The 25,624-nt window shown below is 36.4% G+C and overlaps 1 protein-coding gene across 1 annotated transcript in view; it reads left to right on the forward strand.

Moving 5' to 3' along the window:
• Nucleotides 1-10,402, forward strand: part of MYOZ2 (myozenin 2) — a 43,412-nt gene extending 33,010 nt beyond the window's left edge. The window contains exon 6 of the mRNA XM_041758957.1: nucleotides 9,949-10,402. Coding sequence (XP_041614891.1) covers nucleotides 9,949-10,183 — 235 coding nt within the window. The 3' untranslated portion in view covers nucleotides 10,184-10,402. The remainder of the gene's footprint in view (nucleotides 1-9,948) is intronic.
• Nucleotides 10,403-25,624: the final 15,222 nt, after the last annotated feature.

Raw genomic sequence — 25,624 nt, forward strand, 5'->3', positions numbered from 1 at the left:
CTTTTAGTTGGAATTCCTACAGGCTATACCATTGGAATAAAGGTGAACAAGTAATAGACCAGCTTTCATGAAAATAAATGCTGGTCCTAATCAACACAATCCTAGGTTGGATAAAAATCACCTCCTTTATGACAAACTGCCTGCCACAGACAAAAGTAAATCCTTTCTGGAAGGAAGAGAACACCATTCAGAGACTCAAATTATTTCTAGAGTATTTTATACATAATGCTCATCAGTCAATGAAAAATTACCAAGCATACTATAAGACAAGACCAAATGACTAAAAACAAAGAGAAAAAAAATAAACAAAAGAAACAGACATATAAAAGATCAAATTATTGGAATGTTGGCTACTCTAAAATAATTATGATAAATAGGTTGAAGAAAATAGATAACAAGATGAAGAATTTTAGCAGATTGTAAATATGTATTAAGAAAGAATCAAATGGAGGGGCACTTGGGCATCTTGGTCAGTTAAGCATCTGCCTTCAGCTCAAGTCATGATCTCAGTGGAGTAGTATTAAGCCCCGTGTGAAGCTCCTTGCTCAGCGGGGATCCTGCTTCTCCCTCTATCTCTGCTCCTTCCCTCTCATGGTCTCTCTAATAAATAAATAAAATATTTTTAATTTTAATTTTAATTTATTTATTTAATAAAATATATTTTTTAAAATAATCAAATGGAAATTGTACAAAAGTGAAAAATATACAGATATAACTAGGAGATATTATGGGTTCAGTTCTAGACCACTATAATGAAATGAATATCATAATAAAGTGAGTCAGATGAATTTTTTTGTTTCCTAGTGCATATAAAAGTTATATTTACACTATACCATAGAATATTAAGCATTATGTCTAAAACAACATGTACTACCTTAATTAAAATATACTTTATTGATAAAAAATGCTAACTCTCATCTAAGCTTTCAACAAGTCATAATCACTGATCATAGATCACAATACCACGTTTAATAATTATGAAAAGTTTGAAATACTGTGAGAATCATGAAAATGTGACACAGAAACATGAAATGAACAAAAATTTTTTTAAAAGATTTTATTTATTTATTCATGAGAGACACACACACACACACACAGAGGCAGAAACACAGGCAGAGGGAGAAGCAGGCTCCACGCAGGGAGCCCGATGCGGGACTCGATCCCAGGACTCTAGGATCACGCCCTGGGCCAAAGACAGGTGCCCAACCACTGAGCCACCCAGGGATCCCCTGAAGTGAACAAATTCTTTTGGAAAAATGGTGCCAATACACTTTCTTGACACAAGGTTGCCACAAAACTTCAATTTGTAAAAAAATGCAACATCTGCCAAACTCAATAAAGTAAAGCACAATAAAATGGAATATTCATGTAATAACTGAAATTAAGAAGTCAAAGGATTATGTGGTTGGATCCATATGAAATTTACAAGAAACATAAAGAACAGAGAAACATGTTAAAAACACCAAGGGAATGCAATCAGTAAAATTCAGTCTGTGGGAAACTCTATAGGACAAATGATCCAGGATTTTCAATAAATAAATGGGAGGAAGAGATTAAAGGAAACTCCATAATGTAAAAATGTTTTAAAAGACAATTTAAAAAGACAGGCAAAAGTAAACCAAAGTATTTAAAGATATAGAATTATTACCATATAAGGAAAGGTTTTTAAATATTTTACAAATTGGTATTACCATGAAAGTCAAAATATTAACTACTAGGGTCAGGAGAGGGCTGGGATTGAGCACGGACATGTTTAGGGCTTCTGGAGTAACACTTGACATATGTAGTAGTTACAAGGGTTTTTGTTTTGTTTTGTTTTGTTTTTAAAATATTTTATTTATTCATGAGAGAGAGAGAGACAGAGAGCGGCAGAGACACAGGCAGAGGGAGAAGCAAAGCAGGCTCCATGCAGGGAACCCAACACGGGACTCAATCCCGGGTCTCCAGGATCACACCCTGGGCTGAAACCGCTGAACCACTCAGGCTGCCCACAAAGTTGTTCACTTTATAATAAGCTGTTGTCCATTTTGATCAGGTTTTCTGTACTTTTGTTATATTTAATGATTAAAATGTCTTTAAAAATTAAATAAATAGATTTCATAGCAGATTAAACATAGCTGAAGACAGGATTTATAAACTGATACAGAAAATGATCAATTGAAGCAGAAAGAAAAAAAGGATTCAAAATGCAGTAAAATGGAGGAAGATGCATCTGGAACAGGAACTTAAAAATGTAAAAAATGCCAATATACATGTTTGATTAGAGTCTTATGAGGGAATAAGAGAGAAAATTAGCCAGAAGCTGTATCTGAGGAGTTAATGACTAAGAATTTTTCAAAAGTGACAAAAGATATCAAACCTTAGGTTGAAGAAGTCCTACACAGCCCAAGAAGGATAACATAAAGTAGGCCATACAAAGGCACATAACTGGAAATCTGCTGAACCAAAGAGAATGAGAAAATCTTAAAGCCAAGTAATAAAAGACAACCATTTTAAAAGGGTAAAAATAAGACAACTAGAATTTATAGAAGACAATGGAATAACACCTTTAAAAATTAAATAAATAACTGCCAGCCTATAATTCTATATCCAGTGAAAATATTTTTTACAGGTAAAAGTCAAAATTAAATATTCTTACACATTTTCAGACAAAAAAGTTTTCTGACTCATGCTAGATAATGAAACAATAATAAGCAAAAGGTGTAAGTATAGGAAAGGAAAAATAGAACTATCCTCATTCACAAATGGCTGGATTATGTCCATATGAAATTCAAAAGCAGCAGGTTAGTAATTAGAATTAGTAAGTAAATTTAGCACAATCACAGAGCACAAGGCCAACATAAAAATTAATGATATTTTAATATACTAACAACAAATAATTAGAAAATAAACAATATTCATCAAGTTTTACCTTATGATTTGTAATACTTTTATAATTATCTTACACTTCAGTTAAATTTAAAAATCACATTGGTAAAATAATCTCAGTAGGTACCTGGGTGATTATAAGCTAGATGTGATACAAGCCATTCTTTGAATTAGTCTAGAACACATTCCAGTAATTTAAGAGATTAAAATAATTTCCAGGTACAAACTGGGTTAATATCTTTTCTGTTGTATGTTATTTAACAGGACTTTATTTATCAAACTACTCAAGATTATGGGAAAATGATTTGACCAGAAATTTAGTTTTTCTACACAAGTATTATATGTTTTAAAAATAAAATGGAGGGATCCCTGGGTGGCGCAGCGGTTTGGCGCCTGCCTTTGGCCCAGGGCGCGATCCTGGAGACCCGGGATCGAATCCCACGTCGGGCTCCCGGTGCATGGAGCCTGCTTCTCCCTCTGCCTATGTCTCTGCCTCTCTCTCTCTCACTGTGTGCCTATCATAAATAAATAAAATTTAAAAAAAAATTTATAAAAATAAAATGGAGGGCAGCCCTGGTGGCGCAGCGGTTTAGCACCGCCTGCAGCCTGGGGTGCGATCCTGGAGACCCGGGATCGAGTCCCACATCAGGCTTCCTGTATGGAGCCTGCTTCTCTCTCTGTGTCTCTGCCTGTATTTCTGCCTCTGTGTGTGTGTGTGTCTCTATGAATAAATAAACAAAATATTTAAAAATAAAAAAATAAAAATAAAATGGAATAGGAAATATAATTACCCTTCTGTTTCAAATATAATTTAGTATTATTATATCGAGACTTACTTCTAATATATCTTTTTTTTCACTTTTGCAAAAATAAATGACAGTAATAGAGAGAGAGGGAAATTAAGTAGTTTCCAATATTCCCAAAGTCCTTTATAAAGAATAAAATAATATTATTTGGTAGCACCATATTATTACACATGATTATTGGATATTGTTAATAAGGCATATAAGGGTAAGATATAGCCTAACTGCAGTCAGCAATAATAATGACTGGATAAGAATTGGCCCCCAGATCTAATCACATATTTTTTAAATGGCCCATGGTTTACTATAACTTTGTGTTCTTGTACTCATTTTGAGTTTATATTAAATATTGTGCTTTGTCAAACAATACTATGTTCAGCCCTTATAACATGTGAAGAAAAGTAAACTAGGAGCAAGTTTTCCAGTTCTGCTTCAAAAAGCTACATGGCTTTAAGCATGTCACTGAACCTCTCCTATTAGTTTCCTCATCTGTATATATCTATGATTACATAAATACCTTTAAATGTATTATGTACAATATCTACTTAGTAGAAAAATTATTTTTATTTATATATAACCGTTTTACATAATTCTTTACCTTATAGAATAATCAGAAATTATTATGGGCATATTATTTTTTAAGATTTTATTTATTTATTCATAGAGGCACATAGAGAGAGAGAGACAGAGAGAGAGAGAGAGAGGCAGAGACACAGGGAGAAGCGGGCTCCATGCAAGGAGCCGGATGTGGGACTCGATGTGGGGTCTCCAGGATCACGACCCAGGCTACAGGCGGCGCTAAACCACTGTGCCACTGGGGCTGCCCTATTATGGGCATATTATAGGTCTAGCACTATTAGTTTTAACAAATGTAATCCCATTACTGATCAATCAAAATAATCAAGAAGGCATCTATTAACTGTGAATCTGAGTGAAACACACTTCTTACTACATAGATGACAAGTGTAAAAAAATCATTTTAAGTCAGATCTTTGTTTAAAGTGTTTATGTTATAGGAATTAGAGAGATGCACAGTTATCTTTCAATAGAACATTCCAAATCTTTTAGTGGAAATTTTTGCTTCGCTAAATTTGAGTAAAACTTGACTGGTTTTTAGATATCTTAAGAATCTTTCAAATAATCTCTCACTTTGAATGTTTAATATCTCTGTTAATAGACTTTATTTTGTGTGGTGAGGCCAATAAACATTCAAACAAGTAAGATATAATCTCTATGGTGCCAAAGAAAAGAAAATCTGCTTTTCAAGCAATAATCTTCACTGGATCAGTGGTAGGAGGTAGGAAATAGGTGATTGAATGGAAGGGAATGTTTTCATTTACAAGAAATGAAAATGACCTACAAACTGGGAAAAACAAAACCAAGCTGGATAAAAAGTCATGCATTAAATGTCAAACTCAAATATTAAATTTCAGTGGCAGAAGAGCATTTCTTCTTTGAGTTAATTTAGGAAAAATAAATAAATGAGTAAAATTCATGTTTGAAATTACTAAATACAAGGTTAACTGGCCAAATTCAGCCTATCTTCAGAAATGTTGAACTCTAGCCTTTTGTATCCAATGGATAACCATATATTCTTGAACTCCAACAAGTGGGTGTGAGGTGTGTGCAATTGCATGGGGTGCCCATGCTTTGAAGAGCTTTGCTTGGTTTTCAAAGCTTTGCGGTCTTTGCCTTGAAATTCTTGATAATTTTTTAACAAGGAGCCCCAAGTTTTCATTTGGGGCCTACAAATTAGGTAGCTCCAAGCTAAGGAAGAGGTTACTGGCCAATCAGGCAGACTAATGTGCTTTTTTACCCTAAGCTTCTCTGCACATGGGACACTATTTCTTGGAGCAACTATTTTATTCAATGATGTGTTATTTTTTTCCTCACGTTTCACTCTTGTCTGTAAGATTTACTGCAATATTTCCAACTTTGAATTCCCTAAAAGGGTGTTTAGATATAATAAGCCATAAGTAATTTGTTGTGTAAATAAATGACTGAATCAACAAATGAACAGACTTGATACATGATGGTCATCTTCTAAAATGATAAAATATTGTTTTGGACATCTTGGACATCCAAGAATAAGAAGTTTTACTTATGTACTAAATCAACTCTAATTCATAAAGACTCTTCAATTCACTAAATCAAATGACAAAATGTGGGACATTGCATCAGCTAGTTGCATCATGAATGGGACAACAACCTCTTTAACATCACTTAGACACAGCCAAGTAGGTTGACATTCCTAAATACACTTTTCTACTTAGAAAGTGATCTCAGAAGGCCCAATATTCCCCAAGAATTATCTCATGGAGGTGTGGTATAGAGCAGTGACTAGAAAAACAGGTGTCCCATGTGTCTGGCTGACCAGGTTTAAATCCTGGTTAAACAACTTAATAGATGCATGACTGGGCAAATCATTTAATTTAGTTGTGTCTCCATTTCATCTATAAAATAGGGATATAAGTAGAACCGACTTATATGGTTGTGAGGATTTAATAAAAAAATGTGTAAAACCTTTGTATTCAAATATGACCCACAGACCAGTAGCACTGGCATTACCTGGGAACTGGTTAGAAACGTAGAATCTCAGGACACATACTAGACTGACTGAATCAGTGCCCGCTCTTTAGCAAGACCACAGTGTGACTTCTCTACCAATAAAGTTTGAGAAGCACATAAAAAAAGGGTCTGGCATATCAATAAATATTAGATTTAATTATTACTATGCCTTCTGAAATTTAATAATCATAAAGAACTTGAATAATAATTTAAGTTCTTCAAGTTCTTTTCTAAACTGATCTCTTTTACCTCCAGAATAATGGTTTTAGGCCCTGGATGTGAAATTCTACATAATATAATTGCTAAGTACTACCTTGGATGGAGGTTACTGCATCAATCAGTGACCTGTTATTATCCATATCTTCCATAGCAGTTTGGGGGAAATATCATCAGGTCAGTCATCATCATGCAATAGAAAAGAAAACATACTGTTCTTCAGAGAGGAGCAAATTAGTAGAAGACAAGAAAATTATGGGAAACAAGACAGAGATTCTAACCATGTGACACCATGTACCATCTGCTCAGTCATAGTTGAAATCCTCTATCCACTCTGTGGACATTCTCCTCACTGAGGATTTTAGTGTCTGGCTGTCTTCCTCCCCTATACTATTCCTGTCATCCTTCTTGGTGGCTTCATTATCCACATATGATTTACTGAACTCTCCACCCTTTCAAGTCTTTGTCTCATTTTAAGGGTTACTTTCTCAGTCTCACCTCAGCCACTCTTAGCTTTGTCATTACCAATTCCCATGTTGCCTTCAAAATCTCAATGTCAAGCACCCCGCTCTCCATCACAATGCCTCTTTATTGTTCATTTCTTCTTTTCTTCAATAATACACTTCACATGTCAAAGCCATCCCATTTTTCAAAGTCCATCAATCACTCCTTACCTAACCAGACTCCATGGTCTCTCACTATTGTCACACAGAAGTTAAGATATTCAAGAAAGAGAAGAGAGTGACTGAGCTACAAAGAAAATCAGATCTCTTCCAGGCTTTAAAATAATCTCCACAATACTGGACAATCCATGTAGTCTCCCCAGTTCCATTGTCCAAATGTGTATGGAGATCTTCTAGGTACAAAGCATGACACAAGTATACTGTAATGAATTAACAAAGATCAGAAAGAATTCCAGTCCTCCTGAGGGACAGTTTGGCAACAAAAACAAAAACAAAAACAAAAATAACAAAAAAACCCCAAAACAAAACGGTAGATACACCAATGGATATAATGGAAGACAGGAAATGGGGTTTCAGGGGAGGTAAAAACAGAATCCATGGAAATTTAGAGGAGAAACAGCTACTTTTGGCTGTGGGAGATCGCGAAAGCTTCAAGAAGAAAGAAATACATGATTTAAATAACATATGTGGAACTTAAAGAATTTGAAGGTGATTTGGAATTGTAAATTAGAACTGTAAGCTATAACCTAAAGGATACTTAGAAATGTAGTAATAAGTGTCAGAGTGCTCCACCAGAGAAAAAAAGAGTATATCTAAAGGTAGGAGAGCATACAGGGGAAGAGTAAGCAGTATTCAATTTGGCTGGAACAAAGGGGGCATAAAAAGAGAACAGGGTAAACAGACATAAGTGACCTTTCCACCCACGCACCAAACCTGTTCCTCTCTGTCATCCACCAGCCAGTTGCTAAAACTCTAAAGGTACAACTAATCCTTGATTTCTAGATTTCCTCCACAATTTTTATCCATTTTATCAGAAAATCCTATGGACTCTAAAACACATCCTGAAACCACCCACTTCTTTCCGTCTTCATGGAAAACACCTAAAACTCAGGCCACCATCATTTATCAGTTGAACTGCTACCAGTATCTTCTCTCCTTCCATTCTTGTCCTCTTATCACAGAGCCAACAACAACGAGAGTAACCCTTACAAAAATTTAATCAGATTACACTACTTTCCTGCTTAACATTTTACAGTGTTTCACTTCACACTTAGAATGAAATTCATGTTCCTCATTTGGACAGAGTCCTGTACAAGCCATTTCTCTGTCTTCTCTTCCCTCTACCAACCTTCATCTACTTGTCTACCAACACAGGCCTTCTTTCTTTTCCTGAACATATCAACATTATTTCTGCCTCGTATTCTTTGCATTACCTACTCCTCATGCTGAAATAGTGATGTGCTTCAGCTGTACTGCCCATGGCTAACTTCTTGCCTTCAAATGACAGTTTAAATGTCACCTCTTGGGGTGCCTGGGTGGCTCAGTCAGTTAAACATCTGTCTTTGGCTCAAGTCATGATCCCAGGGTCCTGGGATCAAGCCACACATTGGGCACCCTGCTAAGCTTGTGCTCTCCTTCTCCCTCTGTTGCTCCCCCTGCTTGTTCTTCTGTCAAATAAATAAATAATTTTTTTTTAAAATGTCATTTCTTCAGAGAAGTTTTCCCTCTCTAGTCATTCCTTTAACCCCTAGTAAATTATACCACTTTAATTTTCTGCATAGCTCTCATTACTATTGGATGTTTTATTTATATGTTGGTTTTTTTTTTGTCACCTATCTTCTTCATTAGAATATAAGAGCTTGGGGTACCTGGGTGGCTCAGTTGGCTAGGCATCTGACTCTTGATTTCAGCTCAGGTCATCATCTCGAAGTTCTGAGACTGAGCGTAGAGTCTGCTTAAGATTCTCCCTCTCCTTCTGCCCCCAACCCCCAACCCCATGCATGTATGCTTTCTCTCTCTTTAAAAAAAAAAAAAAGGATATAAGAGCTCAAACTTTGACTCTTGTTCACTGTTACACCCCTAACATTTAGAAATGCCTGGCACTAAATAAATAAACAAATGGCTAACTCAAAGAAAGATAGAATGCTATGTGGGGCCTTGAATGCCAAGATAAGAAGTCGGATTATTCAAAAGAAAAATAGAATTGTGAATTTTGAGGTTTTTTTTTTTAAGACTATTTTATTTATTTTTTCATGAGAGACACAGAGAGAGGCAGAAACATAGAGAGAGAAGCAGATTCCCTGCAGGGAGCCTGATGCAGGACTCAATCCTAGGACTCTGGGATCATGACCTGGTCCAAAGGCAGATGCTCAACCACTGAATCACCCAGGTGTCCTGAACTGTGAGGTTTTTGAGGTGGAGATAGAAAGATGCAAAAGACACACTTCTTGCCTTCAAAGAGTTTATAATTCATACATTATACCAAACCATATTACAAAAAAACAAACTTGAACGAAATCAGATTATGAAAAATTAAAAGCTAATAAGACAAAGTACCATATCATAAGAACCCAAATGACTGATACAAAACAGTGCATGCTACAGGAATTTGGCTAAAGAACAGTATGCAGGCTGGGATAATTGAGAGGAAGCTGATATGTAAAGGCCATAACACATACACAGGTGTAGAGAAGGCATGGAGGAAATATCTAAGCAAGGGAAACAGTGTTAGCAAAGACACAAAGGCAAGAAATGTTTTCAATGAGCTCAGGATATAGAATAGATTAATTTAGTCCCATACAAAGAGTACACACAAAGGGATTTTATACCAATGTATTAACAATTATCTGTTTTATTTTAAAAGCATGGTCCTTAAATAATACTTGCCTCAGAGATCAAAAACTGAAAATTGTACTAAGAACATAAGATAACAACATGCCCATAAAATCATGAATTAAATTGTCTTCTATTTTCTAGCAAATGAATTTGAAAATTAATTAATATATTCTTTTTCTTTTCACTTCCCACAGAGTTGCCACTCCATTTGGAGGTTTTGAAAAAGCATCAAAAATGGTTAAATTCAAGGTTCCAGATTTTGAGCTACTACTTTTAACAGATCCCCGATTTATGGCTTTTACCAATCCTCTTTCTGGCAGACGGTCCTTTAATAGGACTCCAAAGGGATGGATATCTGAGAATATTCCTATAGTTATAACAACCGAGCCTACAGAGGATACCACTGTACCAGAAACAGAAGACCTATGAAAAGAAAGTTGTATGTGCCACAAAAACCTCTAAACATAAATGTTGCTGTTTTATTATTCTATTTACTGGCACAGTCATTTACACTCTTCATTAGTAGCAATAATTTTGTAGCAATTTAGCAATTCTCCTTTTATGGCATTTAAATTCTATCTCAAAAAAATAAATAAATTCTATCTCAGATCATATACTAATAAACAATTTGAAATCTTGTTTTAAAAACTTTCAACTCAACTTGTCTTTATTCATAATTTTGTTTTCACCTGGTCTAAATAATCCAGTCTCTTCACTGAGAAAGTCTAGAAGAGTAACTGACAACAAAAGGTTGCATCTTCTTTTCCTTTAATATGAACTATTCTTGAATAAGTTTTTCAAATGGAATCTATAATTAAAGTGCAGTGCAAAATATTTAGACTCATTTGGAGTTCTCTTTAAGGGGTAAAAGCTATGGAAGACAATGTACAAACATTATTGATGGAGAAAAGAGTTGGAAAGAGTTCCTTTCTGGTGACAAAGATAAAACAGCATGTCTGGATAAAGCCTTTTCATCAGCCATTCTTAGAATTTCTAAACTGCTTTGTATTTTTTGACCAGCACTGAATCACTAGATAGCTATTCCAGATGACATTCTCCAAAGATAGTTGGGCTACTGTATTCATTTGGTATTAAGTCAAGGAGACAGGGAGACAATGACTCAATGAACGTCAAACTAGTCTTAATCTCCAGGGTGTACCTGGAATTTAAGCTCCATAAATCCCAAAGCTGTGTGTTGATCAGGTTCAACTTTATGTATGCATTTTTTGAGCAGTAATAACAAAATATATGCTAACATACATATACATGTACATATATATGTACATGAGAGAAATGTATAATTTGAATTAGTAGCTTTTTTTATTTTGCTGAATCTTTAAATTCTACTTAGTTCTTAAATACTAGGGAGTATATGCTCTAAGATGCAAACAAAAACAAAAAGATGAAAGAGCACAAAAGCATCTGAAAGCTATGTAGCATACAACAATCATGAGATATGTGAACATTTTGATATAAAAGTCTCAAACTAATATAAAGTTATAGATATGTCTTGAAATATGATTGAGGGAGTAGATCTCATTAGAGCTAGTAAAAATAAGCATCACTTTTTCCTATTTCAATTCAGTTAAGAGTTCTGTGATAGATGTTAATGCCAGAGAAGGAGTGTTTCATCCATAGAAAACTAGGCACCAGAATAAGTTCAGGAAGGAGAGTAGATAGTAAGGAAAATGCCACATAACAACATTACATACTTACAAAAGAATCCGTATATGTAGTGTTGGAATTGGTGGTTGTTTTAATCATCCTCTAGTCTTGTAAGCAGAGAAATTTTTAATTTTTTAATTGCTAATGAAACAATGCAATCCCTAGAAAGTAGTAATATCAAAATATTGTATTAATACATACTGAAATTATAGAGAATTTGTATAACTTAAAATATATCTTTAAGATAACTTAGTTTTATTTAAGTTTGATGTTTATCTGTTTTAAAATAATAATATGCCATTTTGGGTCCATTTTTAATGTTTTAAAAAATGAAAATTAGTCATATTCTATTATGCATTATGATGAAATGATTTAGGTTTTTTTAAAAGACTTTATCTATTCATGAGAGATACAACGAGAGGCAGAGACAAAGATGGAGAAGCAGGCTCCCTGCAGGGAGCCTGATGAGGGACTCCATCCCAGGACCCTGGGATCCCAATCAGAGCCAAAGGCAGACACTCAACCACTTAGCCACCCAGGCACCCCTGATTTAGTTTTAATTAGCAATTTGAAACAAGTTACTATTTCTCATTAAATTAAATTTTATTGCATGATTTCAACTATCTCCAAATAATTAAACTGTATGCTCAATGTCACCATTCTATCAAACACCGAAAGGGGGCCCAGCAATTAAATATGCTAGCTAAAGAACAATATTCACCACCACCCCCCAGCACCATAAAGGAGTATTTATAAAGGGAAAATCTTAAGTGTTTTTTTTTTTTTTAAGATTGGGTAGAAAATGATGGAGTAACTCTCTGTTCACTATTGTATTTCTTCCTTTCCTGGAAGTGTCTATTAATTCTAGCTCAGTTGTCTGACACCTTTAGAAATGCCAAAATTTCACACTCTGGTTGCTACACAATCAAGAATTTGAAAGGAATTCTCAATAGGTTTCCACTGACCTGAAAAACAGCTAAATCTTTCAAAGTCAGAAGAAATGTGACAGTCTATTTAGAACAGCAGACAGACTGCGGCATCTTTTCCAGCCACATTTGTGTACATGAAAAATGGAATAAAGGAGAAAGAAAACTAAAAGAAAAAGTAAAAGAATAAAAATAACTTTTGTTGATGGACTTCTAAATGCCAGGCACTGTACTCATGGTTTTAGAAAGGATACTCAACAAACATTTGTAATAAGTATTCTTATTAATTATCCTTCGAGGAAGGTATTATAAATAACCTCAACTTTATATAGGAAAACTGAGCCTTAGAGAACTAAAGTGATTTGCTTAATTCTAGCTCAGAAGGGGAAGAACTCGGTAAGTCTGGATCTAAAATATATGCTCTAGTCATTGTTTATCTTCTCTTTCTGAATAAAATTCAGCCTTAAGCTATTTTATTACATTAGACAAAATAATAATAAATCTCCATTATCTTAATTTGGGGTAAATACAGCTATAAACTAAATAATTTCAGAGTCACCCTTTAAAGTCACTCAGGCACTCATGATCAAAGGAGGCTGTGCTTTTAGGCTGTGTTGAATATGAACTCAATAAAGCAAGCAACATGCATGTTTAATTTTGAAATTTGAGAAACACAAAAGCAAACTCTGATTAAATTTTCTCATTTCAGCTCAGCATCATGCATTCTTTTGATCTGTGTAATCTTTCTTTTCTTTCCCCTCTAGAGGCAAAGGAAGAACCAACAGGAAAGAAAGGAAAGAAATGCATGACACTAAGAAACCACAAGATTGAAAGAAGTCATCTAGTGTGATAATACACCAAAGCCATTCCTTTAAAGAAAAATATTTTCTACTTTTCAAAACTTTAGAGGGTAGTCTCTCAATTTCCATTATACTGTTCAACAGACTTCCGGATCATGAAATTATATCCCCTATTTTATGTAAGCCAATTTCCTGATGATCAGTTGGCCAGTTGTTCTCTTGATAATAACTAGAGTTACATTAATAACTAGAGCTATGGTTAAAAACCATGGCTTTTAACTCTACTCCCTTCAATAATTTCTCAGTTAGGATTTTCCATTTCTTAATTCACTATTGAAAAGCACTTGATAATTAAAAATAACTAATTACTGGCCATTACAGAATCAAGACAAATATAAACAATAATTTTGAGCCCAAGTGGCCATTTAATGAATCCATTTAAACTTTTACATTTTCTAAATAGATCCATTTATAAATGTTTTAGCAGCTTGGAAATGGAGGGAGCCAATTATTCTTGCAAAGGCTAATGTGGAGCAAAATGTCCAGTCGTGAGTATGAAAAGAACATCCTGAACTTTCCAACTCCGGGCACAGCTGTACCAGCAGACTTATTAATTCTGGAATTTCCTCACTCTGCTGCTTATGCAAGATAAAACTTACATGACATCATTGCAGTTTCTCAGCCACAACTGCTTTTTATTAAGCTTAGGAAAGTATTGCTTTGAATGCTTCTTTTCTTACGAAAAATACTTTCGACCTCCTCATGCTCTATTCTGTAGGAAGAAGGGCTGTTTGCTTTCTATGAAAGGTGGAAGAGTGCCAGCTTTTGCCCAAAGAACAAGCAAAGGGAATCTACTGATCAAAGCACTTCACAAATATATCAAAGAATCTTTGGAAATTTATAATACTTAAAAACATTAAACTTCCCAGAACTAGGAAAAAAATATGTAAAGTTGTGTAAAGATTTCCAGAGCTTAAGCTGGGTGTTATTAGATAAAGAACAGGGTGTGTCTATTTGAATTTAGATAGAAGGGCTACATTTTAACCCAGGATAGAATTTTTTTCTGCTTTCTCAATATAATGTGATATCAGTAGGAAGATTTGGTATATATGGACAGAAAGGGGGGAAATGCTAATTTTAAGAGGTTATAGTTCAGATCTAAAAAAGAATGTGCTTATTTTTCTGTATTGTGTTATATTTTGAAACACATTTCAGTGACAGCATAGGCACTGTAGGGGATGGAGATGTTTCAGGAAATAGGGCCGGAAAAAGTCAGAAGGAAAAAAGATAAACTCAATGCCATACCCTATTTTAAAAATGCTGATTAAAGAACAAGTATAGAAGCTGCAGTACTAGCAAAATAAACATAAAAGAATGAGGCAGAAAAGGAATGCCAGAATGAAGCAGGCTGAAGGGAAATACAGGTTTGCCTGGATAGGAATTAATTGTGTTATTCAACACTTTCTGCAGGCTTTTCGGCATATCTTTTGGAGTAGTTCTGATTCTACATGTACACAATTGTCTAATGTGAATTATCACCCAAACAGTTACTCTCAGAACATTAAAAAAATTTTTTTAAATTTATTTATGATAGTCACAGAGAGAGAGAGAGGCAGAGACATAGAGAGAGGGAGAAGCAGGCTCCATGCACCGGGAGCCGGATGTGGGATTTGATCCCAGGTCTCTAGGATTGCGCCCTGGGCCAAAGGCAGGCGCCAAACCACTCTGCCACCCAGGGATCCCTCTCAGAACGTTTTCTATATCACTTACTTACAGATAACATAAAAACAATTGTTTTGAAGATGCCAGCTGTCTGCTGATCTACCATGAAATGTAATCATGGTTACATGGTAATCATGTAATCTCAAGCAATTTACTTCACTCTGTAAGTCAGTTTTCTCCAATTCTTCATGTGGCTCAAGTGCTACCTCTGCCTGAAACCTTCCCTAACCACCCTTATTTCAGAACATATATTTCTAACACCTTATTGTGCTTTTTTAAAAAAGATTTTGTTTATTTATTTGAGAGAGAGTGCACACATGAGTTGAGAGGGAGGGGGGATTCCAAGCAGGCTCCATGTCCAGTGTGGAGCCTGATGTGGGGCTTGGTCTCAAGACCCTAGGATTTCCAAGCAGAAATCAAGAGTCACACACTTAACCAACTGAGCCACCCAGGTGCCCCATTATTGTGCTTTCTTAAATAGCACTTATTACTCTCTGACATAATATGTTGGTCTGGATCTTCTGAGAAGCAGATGCCAAGATCGGGTTAAATGTGAAAAAATTTTATTAGGAAAAATGGCCTCCAAAGTGATATGGGGAAAGAGTCTAGAGGGCTGGGAGAGCCAAGAGACTTCAAATGGAAGTGCATTGACTTGTTCCACACTGCCATGCAGTCGAGGAAAGATACAGCAAAGCTACTGGAGGATCCTTGAGCCAAAGTCATCTGCAGGAGAGGCCCTGTGTTTCCCTGAAACGGTTCCGGCTTTGTGTCACTGTCACAGTCAGTCATTGGCTGGGAGCAGACTGGAAGGCAGCCTAGGCATGAATGCAGTGATGGAGGTCTGTGCACCAGAACTGGAGCCCTTGGGCAGTAATGTTGTTGGACATCAGCAAGGTGCACTCTTATTGCCCACCAAACATATGTATTTGTTTCTTTGTTGTTTATCTTGCCCACCAGAATAAATGTTCTCCCAGGGCATAAACTTTGCCTTTTTTATTAATTGCTCTCCCTTTTGTGCCTGGTACATAGTAAAGAACAACAAAATTTTGTTAAATGAATAAATGTATCTGAATTATGGGATAATAAATGTATCTGAATTATGGGGATAATATTAGTATCTTAAAAATAAAATGCACTGGGATCCCTGGGTGGCGCAGCGGTTTGGCGCCTGCCTTTGGCCCAGGGCGCGATCCTGGAGACCCGGGATCGAATCCCACATCGGGCTCCCGGTGCATGGAGCCTGCTTCTCCCTCCGCCTGTGTCTCTGCCTCTCTCTCTCTCTCTCTGTGACTATCATAAATAAATAAAAAATTAAAAAAAAAAATTAAAAATAAAAAAAAAAATAAAAATAAAATGCACTATAAAGTATACTACCCCATACATGGTAAGTGCTCAATAAATGTTAGTGATTGTTATGAATATAATAAGAATTTATCAACATCACTCAGTAAGAAATCAAAGGCATTTAGAACTAAGTTAGATGAAAGGTTATATTGAAATCCTTTGGGATAAATATACTTGGATCTGATTTGGAACTAATATATGTTGGAGCAAGGAATTTATTAAATATAGACATAGAAACACTGAAGTGGTCTACTTTTTTAGGATAAGCATTAGCATTAGCTCCGTTCTCCAGATTCAAAATTGCAGTTAAGATAGCCTTTTTTGGATCTTGATAGAATAGTCTTACTTCCTGTGAGCCTTCACATATTTTGTATGTCACTTAAGAATTTTTTTTCCTAGTGTGTTTTTTTCCTAGCTCTATTTTCTATCACTGCCAGAGGAGAGCCAGCTCGGAAACCACAGTCAAGACAGAGCCACATGGCCCATGGCTCACCAGGGCCCACATTCTCCTAGCCTGCCTCTGTGCAGGTATAAGACAAGGGGCCTGCATAACAAAGGTGGGGGACCTAGAGGTTTTCACTGATCACTTACAGGTTTTTGAGCCCTCCTTAAATGAGCTCCCAAACCAACCGCTTCTCATGGAAACTCAAGACACCCTGGTGGGTGGATCAGGTGGGCTCTGATCTTCTTTTGTTTCAATCTAAGCTTGTTCCAAATCCTCTCCAGGGCCATTCTCCCCATAGAGAAGGTGATGGCAAAATTAGGTTGTGCCAGTCTGTTATAAAACATGTGCTTCTGAAAATTTTTACTTAAAAATGCTTTGTAAAAGTCAGCCATTTCTTCCTTATTCAGTGCCGATTTTGGGCCTCATTCCACTTCAGTTCCCAGGCCTTTAGCTTGTGGTCTGGCATGGACAAATTATTTTGTCTTATGAAAAGTCAAATTCTGTTTTGCACACAACTGTTGGTTCCATCCTTCTGTTTCTTAATTCTCTTAGCTTTTGTTCCAATGGTGATTCAACTTTCTGAGATGTCAAAGTGAACAAATCAAAGGTTTGCATTTTTATCTGGGATTCCTATCCAGTCATGGCAAGATGTTCTTGGCAGAATCTTGAGACCCTGCTGTGCGCCATCCTACCGCTCCGGGTTGGGGGTAAGCTGAGAGCTGGCATCAGTGAAGTTGCTGAAGAAAGGAGGGAAAAAATTCCTGTTTGGATAGCGAGGCCATTGTGCCCCAGGCAGCCTGTCACTTAAGCATTTTTAAAAATCAATATGGTGGATACTTTTCCTTGATCAGTGTACTCTTCAGAAAACACATCACACAATCGGAATGGGGTTCCCATGGAACTGATATAAGTTCCCATGGAACTGATATAAGCCTTTCTTTTTTTTCCAACTAAAATGATTTTCATTTAAATTCTTTTTTTTTTTTTTTTTTGGTTAAAGATTTATTTATTTATTTATTCATGATAGACCTGTTTGGAAAGTTTCAAATCAAGGAGCATATTGCCTCTGGGGCACCTGACTGGTTCAGTAATTGGAGCCTGCATCTCTTGATTCTGGGGTTGTGAGTTTGAGCCCCATGTTGGTGTAGAGATTACTTAAAAATGAAATTTAAAAAAAAGTCATATTGTCCCCTAGACTTTTTTAAGATTTTATTTATTTATTTATTTGAAAGAGAGAGAGAGCACAAACAAGATGAGCGGCACAGGGAGAAGCCAACTCCCCACCAAGCAGGGAGCTCCATGTTGGACTCCATCCCAGAACTATGGGATCATGACCTCAGCCAAAGACAGACACTTAGCCAACTGAGCCACCCAGGCACCCCTTGCCCCTGGATTCTAATGTTTTGGTGAATTATCTCTAGAGTATGGTGAATAAAAACAATCACTCCCATTCCCTTTGGGGGGGGGATTGAGGTGGGGGAGTGGGAAAGTGGGGGAAATTCCTGCCTTGCTTAAATAAATCAGGCATCTGGAGTTTATAACCAGAGGAAGGATTTGATTCCTCTATGAGCCGATGCTAAAATAATGAAAAATTCACCTAAATGCAATGTACCTGAAATAATCTTTTTTCTTTTCCACGTTACCTTGTAAAAGCGGGAATACTTCCCAATTTTCACTCTCAAGCTTAATTTTAAAACTCACATTCTAATATCCATTTTACCTTAATTCTACCTATGTGAAAAATCGGGGCTAATGAAAATTCTACAACATAGCTGGTTTGCCTTAGGCCTCCTGGGCAAGGCTCAGTTCTGGGCCATACAGCACTCCAGGATCAGCACCTATTTTGGAACATAAAGTCAAATGTGAACAATGGCCACACTTCTTTAAGAAAAATATTCTTTACTTCTGATACATAGATTGTTATAAACTTCTATTGTTTATAAACTACCCAGTCTATGATATTGTTATAGTAGTCCAGACAGATGAAGACACATAGCAACACAGAAAAATCATCATATTCTCAGATGCATGTATGTATAAATGTATTAGTTATGGTTAATGATTATAATTATCGAATTATTAGACTATGCAATTTGTACAATTCCATACCCTGATGTTTACTTAATCGTTCTCTTGTTAGCATAGCAAAGGACATTAATATTTTAAACATAATAAGCACAGAACAAGTTATTATATTGCCAAATATAATCTAGTACTATGTTAATAGGATAATAAAACATTCTCTTTGGTTTAAATAAACAACCATCGGGATCCCTGGGTGGCGCAGTGGTTTGGCGCTTGCCTTTGGCCCAGGGTGCGATCCTGGAGACCCGGGATCGAATCCCACATCAGGCTCCCGGTGCATGGAGCCTGCTTCTCCCTCTGCCTATGTCTCTGCCTCTCTCTCTCTCTCTCTGTGACTATCATAAATAAATAAAAATTAAAAAATAAATAAATAAATAAACAACCATCAAAGAATTAAAGAACTTTAGATACTATCTTCAAGTATTCTAGATCAGTTCCCTCATTTACAGAATGGAAACTTAGAGAAGTTAAGAAACTAGCCCAATCTCACATTGCATATCTAAAAGTAGGACCCAAGAATTCTGCTTCTGATCTCATATTCCTCCTCCTATCTTATTCTCTCTCTCCTATCTCAGTTGAGAGCATAGTCATTCACATCTATTCACATACTTCTGATGTTATACTGGAAATGATTTCATATTTATCTATAACTATATGGATATAGACTTACATAAATTTGTACATCTTATCATTAACCATAGAGAATTAAAACTGTGAATAGGGGTAATGTTAGTAAAATGTGGAGCTAAAGAATAACAACCTTTTCATAATGTTAGGAAGTTTTTAATCAGTGAAAAATAGTTAATATGATAATGTCAAACCAAAAGAATATTTTTTCTAACTGGAAGGCAGTAAATTTCCACATTGTACTGAAGGGTAAACTGCTCCTTCTATTACAAACCTGCTCACATCTTTCAAACTATAGTTATGTTCTGTTAAGGGGTCTAGAAATCAATTTCATTGGTTATGATCAGAACATTTTCAAATGAAATAGAAAAGAATAAAATATCAGAGTGTATTACTCACAGTAATATTGTTTTAAGAAACTACTGATTTTGCTTTATACATGTCCATGAGAACAGAATCATAATATAAAATATACTGCTTTCTCTAGGTTGCAGTCTGTGATGTTTGAAAGCTATTGTTCTACCTACTGCTAGCTGCTGTTTGAAATTTAAATGTCAGCACAGTTTTTAGCAACTGAAATGGCTTTTCTTCATTATGTTAAAACTATTACAACTAATTCCATAGAGTTACTCAGAATAAAAGAATTTGAAACAGCAACAGAACAAAACTTGTGGAACACAATTTAATCAGAAAACTTTGATTTTAAAATGTACAAAGTGTAGGGCGCCTGGGTAGCTCAATCAGTTGAGTGTCTGCCTTTGGGTCAGGTTATGATCCCAGGACTTTGGGATGGAGTCCTGAGTCTAGCTCCGCACTCAGCGGGGGAGGTCTGCTTTTCCCTCTCCCTCTGCTCCTCCCCCTGCTTGTGCTGTTTGTCAAATAAATAAAACAAAACCTTTAAAAAATAAAATGAAATATACAAAGTCTTTAACATATTAATATTCCTGGGATATTATTTGCCAAGAGTTTGATTGTTTTCCCCAAGAACAATTTCAGCTTTAGGGCTTGTCTTATAGATAAGAAAATGAATGACTCAAGAACACTAATAGCTGAGAAATAAAAATAAATTTAGTCCTTTAGAATTTCGGCTTTATATGTACCTATAATTCTTTTAAGTATTTCTATTTTCCAACAATTTTATCACTCTATTTTTTAAAATGTTGTATGTCTTTTGACTGTGAAGTGAATTTCAAGAAGGAAGTTCAACTTGAAAACATTGGTGCCCTGAATATTTTTGTCATCTTTACAAAGAAAAGTGCTCTCCAGGGCAACTTCCTTTGGATTCAGTGCTTCAGCCAACATGCTAGGAGCAAAAGATATGGTGTTATTCTACTATTGTATTTCTTAAAGAACTATTTTAAAAACAAGTCAGTCCAAGATGTAAAGTTGTATGTATGTGTGCACACGCACGTGTTTATGTGTACACGCATGCGGCTTAGATTTGTTAGCTTCCAAGGGGTGAGAAAATAAGTTTGGTAAATTTCCAAATATCTTAGTGTTTTTCATAAAGTCAAAGTACAACCATAGGTATCACAATTTAGAAAAAGAAAATCTTTACTTGTGAAATGCTCTGGACTTCCTTCTTATATTCCCCTTCTCTTGTCTTTCAAAAGGACACAAAGGGGCAGCCTGGGTGGCTCAGGTTTAGCGCCACCTTCAGCCCAGGGCGTGATCATGGAAACCGGGGATTGAGTCCCACATCAGGCTCCCTGCATGGAGCCTGCTTCTCGCTCTGCCTGTGTCTCTGCCTCTCTCTCTCTCTGTGTGTCTCTCATGAATAAATAAAATCTTTAAAAAATTAAAAAAAAACAACAAAAGGACACAAAGATGATAAGTATGTTTATCACCAATACTTGAATATAGAAAAACTTTAATTGTTCTTTATTTTTTTAAAATATTTTATTTATTTGACATAAAGAGAACACAAGCAGGGAGAGCAGCATGCAGAGGGAGAGGGAGACGCAAGCTCTTTAGACCAGTGTGGAGCCTGATGTGGGGCTTGGTCTCAAGACCCTAGGATTTCCAAGCAGAAATCAAGAGTCACACACTTAACCAACTGAGCCACCCAGGTGCCCCATTATTGTGCTTTCTTAAATAGCACTTATTACTCTCTGACATAATATGTTGGTCTGGATCTTCTGAGAAGCAGATGCCAAGATCGGGTTAAATGTGAAAAAATTTTATTAGGAAAATGGCCTCCAAAGTGATATGGGGAAAGAGTCTAGAGGGCTGGGAGAGCCAAGAGACTTCAAATGGAAGTGCATTGACTTGTTCCACACTGCCATGCAGTCGAGGAAAGATACAGCAAAGCTACTGGAGGATCCTTGAGCCAAAGTCATCTGCAGGAGAGGCCCTGTGTTTCCCTGAAACGGTTCCGGCTTTGTGTCACTGTCACAGTCAGTCATTGGCTGGGAGCAGACTGGAAGGCAGCCTAGGCATGAATGCAGTGATGGAGGTCTGTGCACCAGAACTGGAGCCCTTGGGCAGTAATGTTGTTGGACATCAGCAAGGTGCACTCTTATTGCCCACCAAACATATGTATTTGTTTCTTTGTTGTTTATCTTGCCCACCAGAATAAATGTTCTCCCAGGGCATAAACTTTGCCTTTTTTATTAATTGCTCTCCCTTTTGTGCCTGGTACATAGTAAAGAACAACAAAATTTTGTTAAATGAATAAATGTATCTGAATTATGGGATAATAAATGTATCTGAATTATGGGGATAATATTAGTATCTTAAAAATAAAATGCACTGGGATCCCTGGGTGGCGCAGCGGTTTGGCGCCTGCCTTTGGCCCAGGGCGCGATCCTGGAGACCCGGGATCGAATCCCACATCGGGCTCCCGGTGCATGGAGCCTGCTTCTCCCTCCGCCTGTGTCTCTGCCTCTCTCTCTCTCTCTCTGTGACTATCATAAATAAATAAAAAATTAAAAAAAAAAATTAAAAAATAAAAAAAAAAAAAAAAATAAAATGCACTATAAAGTATACTACCCCATACATGGTAAGTGCTCAATAAATGTTAGTGATTGTTATGAATATAATAAGAATTTATCAACATCACTCAGTAAGAAATCAAAGGCATTTAGAACTAAGTTAGATGAAAGGTTATATTGAAATCCTTTGGGATAAATATACTTGGATCTGATTTGGAACTAATATATGTTGGAGCAAGGAATTTATTAAATATAGACATAGAAACACTGAAGTGGTCTACTTTTTTAGGATAAGCATTAGCATTAGCTCCGTTCTCCAGATTCAAAATTGCAGTTAAGATAGCCTTTTTTGGATCTTGATAGAATAGTCTTACTTCCTGTGAGCCTTCACATATTTTGTATGTCACTTAAGAATTTTTTTTCCTAGTGTGTTTTTTTCCTAGCTCTATTTTCTATCACTGCCAGAGGAGAGCCAGCTCGGAAACCACAGTCAAGACAGAGCCACATGGCCCATGGCTCACCAGGGCCCACATTCTCCTAGCCTGCCTCTGTGCAGGTATAAGACAAGGGGCCTGCATAACAAAGGTGGGGGACCTAGAGGTTTTCACTGATCACTTACAGGTTTTTGAGCCCTCCTTAAATGAGCTCCCAAACCAACCGCTTCTCATGGAAACTCAAGACACCCTGGTGGGTGGATCAGGTGGGCTCTGATCTTCTTTTGTTTCAATCTAAGCTTGTTCCAAATCCTCTCCAGGGCCATTCTCCCCATAGAGAAGGTGATGGCAAAATTAGGTTGTGCCAGTCTGTTATAAAACATGTGCTTCTGAAAATTTTTACTTAAAAATGCTTTGTAAAAGTCAGCCATTTCTTCCTTATTCAGTGCCGATTTTGGGCCTCATTCCACTTCAGTTCCCAGGCCTTTAGCTTGTGGTCTGGCATGGACAAATTATTTTGTCTTATGAAAAGTCAAATTCTGTTTTGCACACAACTGTTGGTTCCATCCTTCTGTTTCTTAATTCTCTTAGCTTTTGTTCCAATGGTGATTCAACTTTCTGAGATGTCAAAGTGAACAAATCAAAGGTTTGCATTTTTATCTGGGATTCCTATCCAGTCATGGCAAGATGTTCTTGGCAGAATCTTGAGACCCTGCTGTGCGCCATCCTACCGCTCCGGGTTGGGGGTAAGCTGAGAGCTGGCATCAGTGAAGTTGCTGAAGAAAGGAGGGAAAAAATTCCTGTTTGGATAGCGAGGCCATTGTGCCCCAGGCAGCCTGTCACTTAAGCATTTTTAAAAATCAATATGGTGGATACTTTTCCTTGATCAGTGTACTCTTCAGAAAACACATCACACAATCGGAATGGGGTTCCCATGGAACTGATATAAGTTCCCATGGAACTGATATAAGCCTTTCTTTTTTTTCCAACTAAAATGATTTTCATTTAAATTCTTTTTTTTTTTTTTTTTTTGGTTAAAGATTTATTTATTTATTTATTCATGATAGACCTGTTTGGAAAGTTTCAAATCAAGGAGCATATTGCCTCTGGGGCACCTGACTGGTTCAGTAATTGGAGCCTGCATCTCTTGATTCTGGGGTTGTGAGTTTGAGCCCCATGTTGGTGTAGAGATTACTTAAAAATGAAATTTAAAAAAAAGTCATATTGCCCCTAGACTTTTTTAAGATTTTATTTATTTATTTATTTGAAAGAGAGAGAGAGCACAAACAAGATGAGCGGCACAGGGAGAAGCCAACTCCCCACCAAGCAGGGAGCTCCATGTTGGACTCCATCCCAGAACTATGGGATCATGACCTCAGCCAAAGACAGACACTTAGCCAACTGAGCCACCCAGGCACCCCTTGCCCCTGGATTCTAATGTTTTGGTGAATTATCTCTAGAGTATGGTGAATAAAAACAATCACTCCCATTCCCTTTGGGGGGGGGATTGAGGTGGGGGAGTGGGAAAGTGGGGGAAATTCCTGCCTTGCTTAAATAAATCAGGCATCTGGAGTTTATAACCAGAGGAAGGATTTGATTCCTCTATGAGCCGATGCTAAAATAATGAAAAATTCACCTAAATGCAATGTACCTGAAATAATCTTTTTTCTTTTCCACGTTACCTTGTAAAAGCGGGAATACTTCCCAATTTTCACTCTCAAGCTTAATTTTAAAACTCACATTCTAATATCCATTTTACCTTAATTCTACCTATGTGAAAAATCGGGGCTAATGAAAATTCTACAACATAGCTGGTTTGCCTTAGGCCTCCTGGGCAAGGCTCAGTTCTGGGCCATACAGCACTCCAGGATCAGCACCTATTTTGGAACATAAAGTCAAATGTGAACAATGGCCACACTTCTTTAAGAAAAATATTCTTTACTTCTGATACATAGATTGTTATAAACTTCTATTGTTTATAAACTACTCAGTCTATGATATTGTTATAGTAGTCCAGACAGATGAAGACACATAGCAACACAGAAAAATCATCATATTCTCAGATGCATGTATGTATAAATGTATTAGTTATGGTTAATGATTATAATTATCGAATTATTAGACTATGCAATTTGTACAATTCCATACCCTGATGTTTACTTAATCGTTCTCTTGTTAGCATAGCAAAGGACATTAATATTTTAAACATAATAAGCACAGAACAAGTTATTATATTGCCAAATATAATCTAGTACTATGTTAATAGGATAATAAAACATTCTCTTTGGTTTAAATAAACAACCATCGGGATCCCTGGGTGGCGCAGTGGTTTGGCGCTTGCCTTTGGCCCAGGGTGCGATCCTGGAGACCCGGGATCGAATCCCACATCAGGCTCCCGGTGCATGGAGCCTGCTTCTCCCTCTGCCTATGTCTCTGCCTCTCTCTCTCTCTCTCTGTGACTATCATAAATAAATAAAAATTAAAAAATAAATAAATAAATAAACAACCATCAAAGAATTAAAGAACTTTAGATACTATCTTCAAGTATTCTAGATCAGTTCCCTCATTTACAGAATGGAAACTTAGAGAAGTTAAGAAACTAGCCCAATCTCACATTGCATATCTAAAAGTAGGACCCAAGAATTCTGCTTCTGATCTCATATTCCTCCTCCTATCTTATTCTCTCTCTCCTATCTCAGTTGAGAGCATAGTCATTCACATCTATTCACATACTTCTGATGTTATACTGGAAATGATTTCATATTTATCTATAACTATATGGATATAGACTTACATAAATTTGTACATCTTATCATTAACCATAGAGAATTAAAACTGTGAATAGGGGTAATGTTAGTAAAATGTGGAGCTAAAGAATAACAACCTTTT

The sequence above is a fragment of the Vulpes lagopus genome, chromosome 6 (assembly GCF_018345385.1).
Source record: "Vulpes lagopus strain Blue_001 chromosome 6, ASM1834538v1, whole genome shotgun sequence".
Taxonomy (NCBI): domain Eukaryota; kingdom Metazoa; phylum Chordata; class Mammalia; order Carnivora; family Canidae; genus Vulpes; species Vulpes lagopus.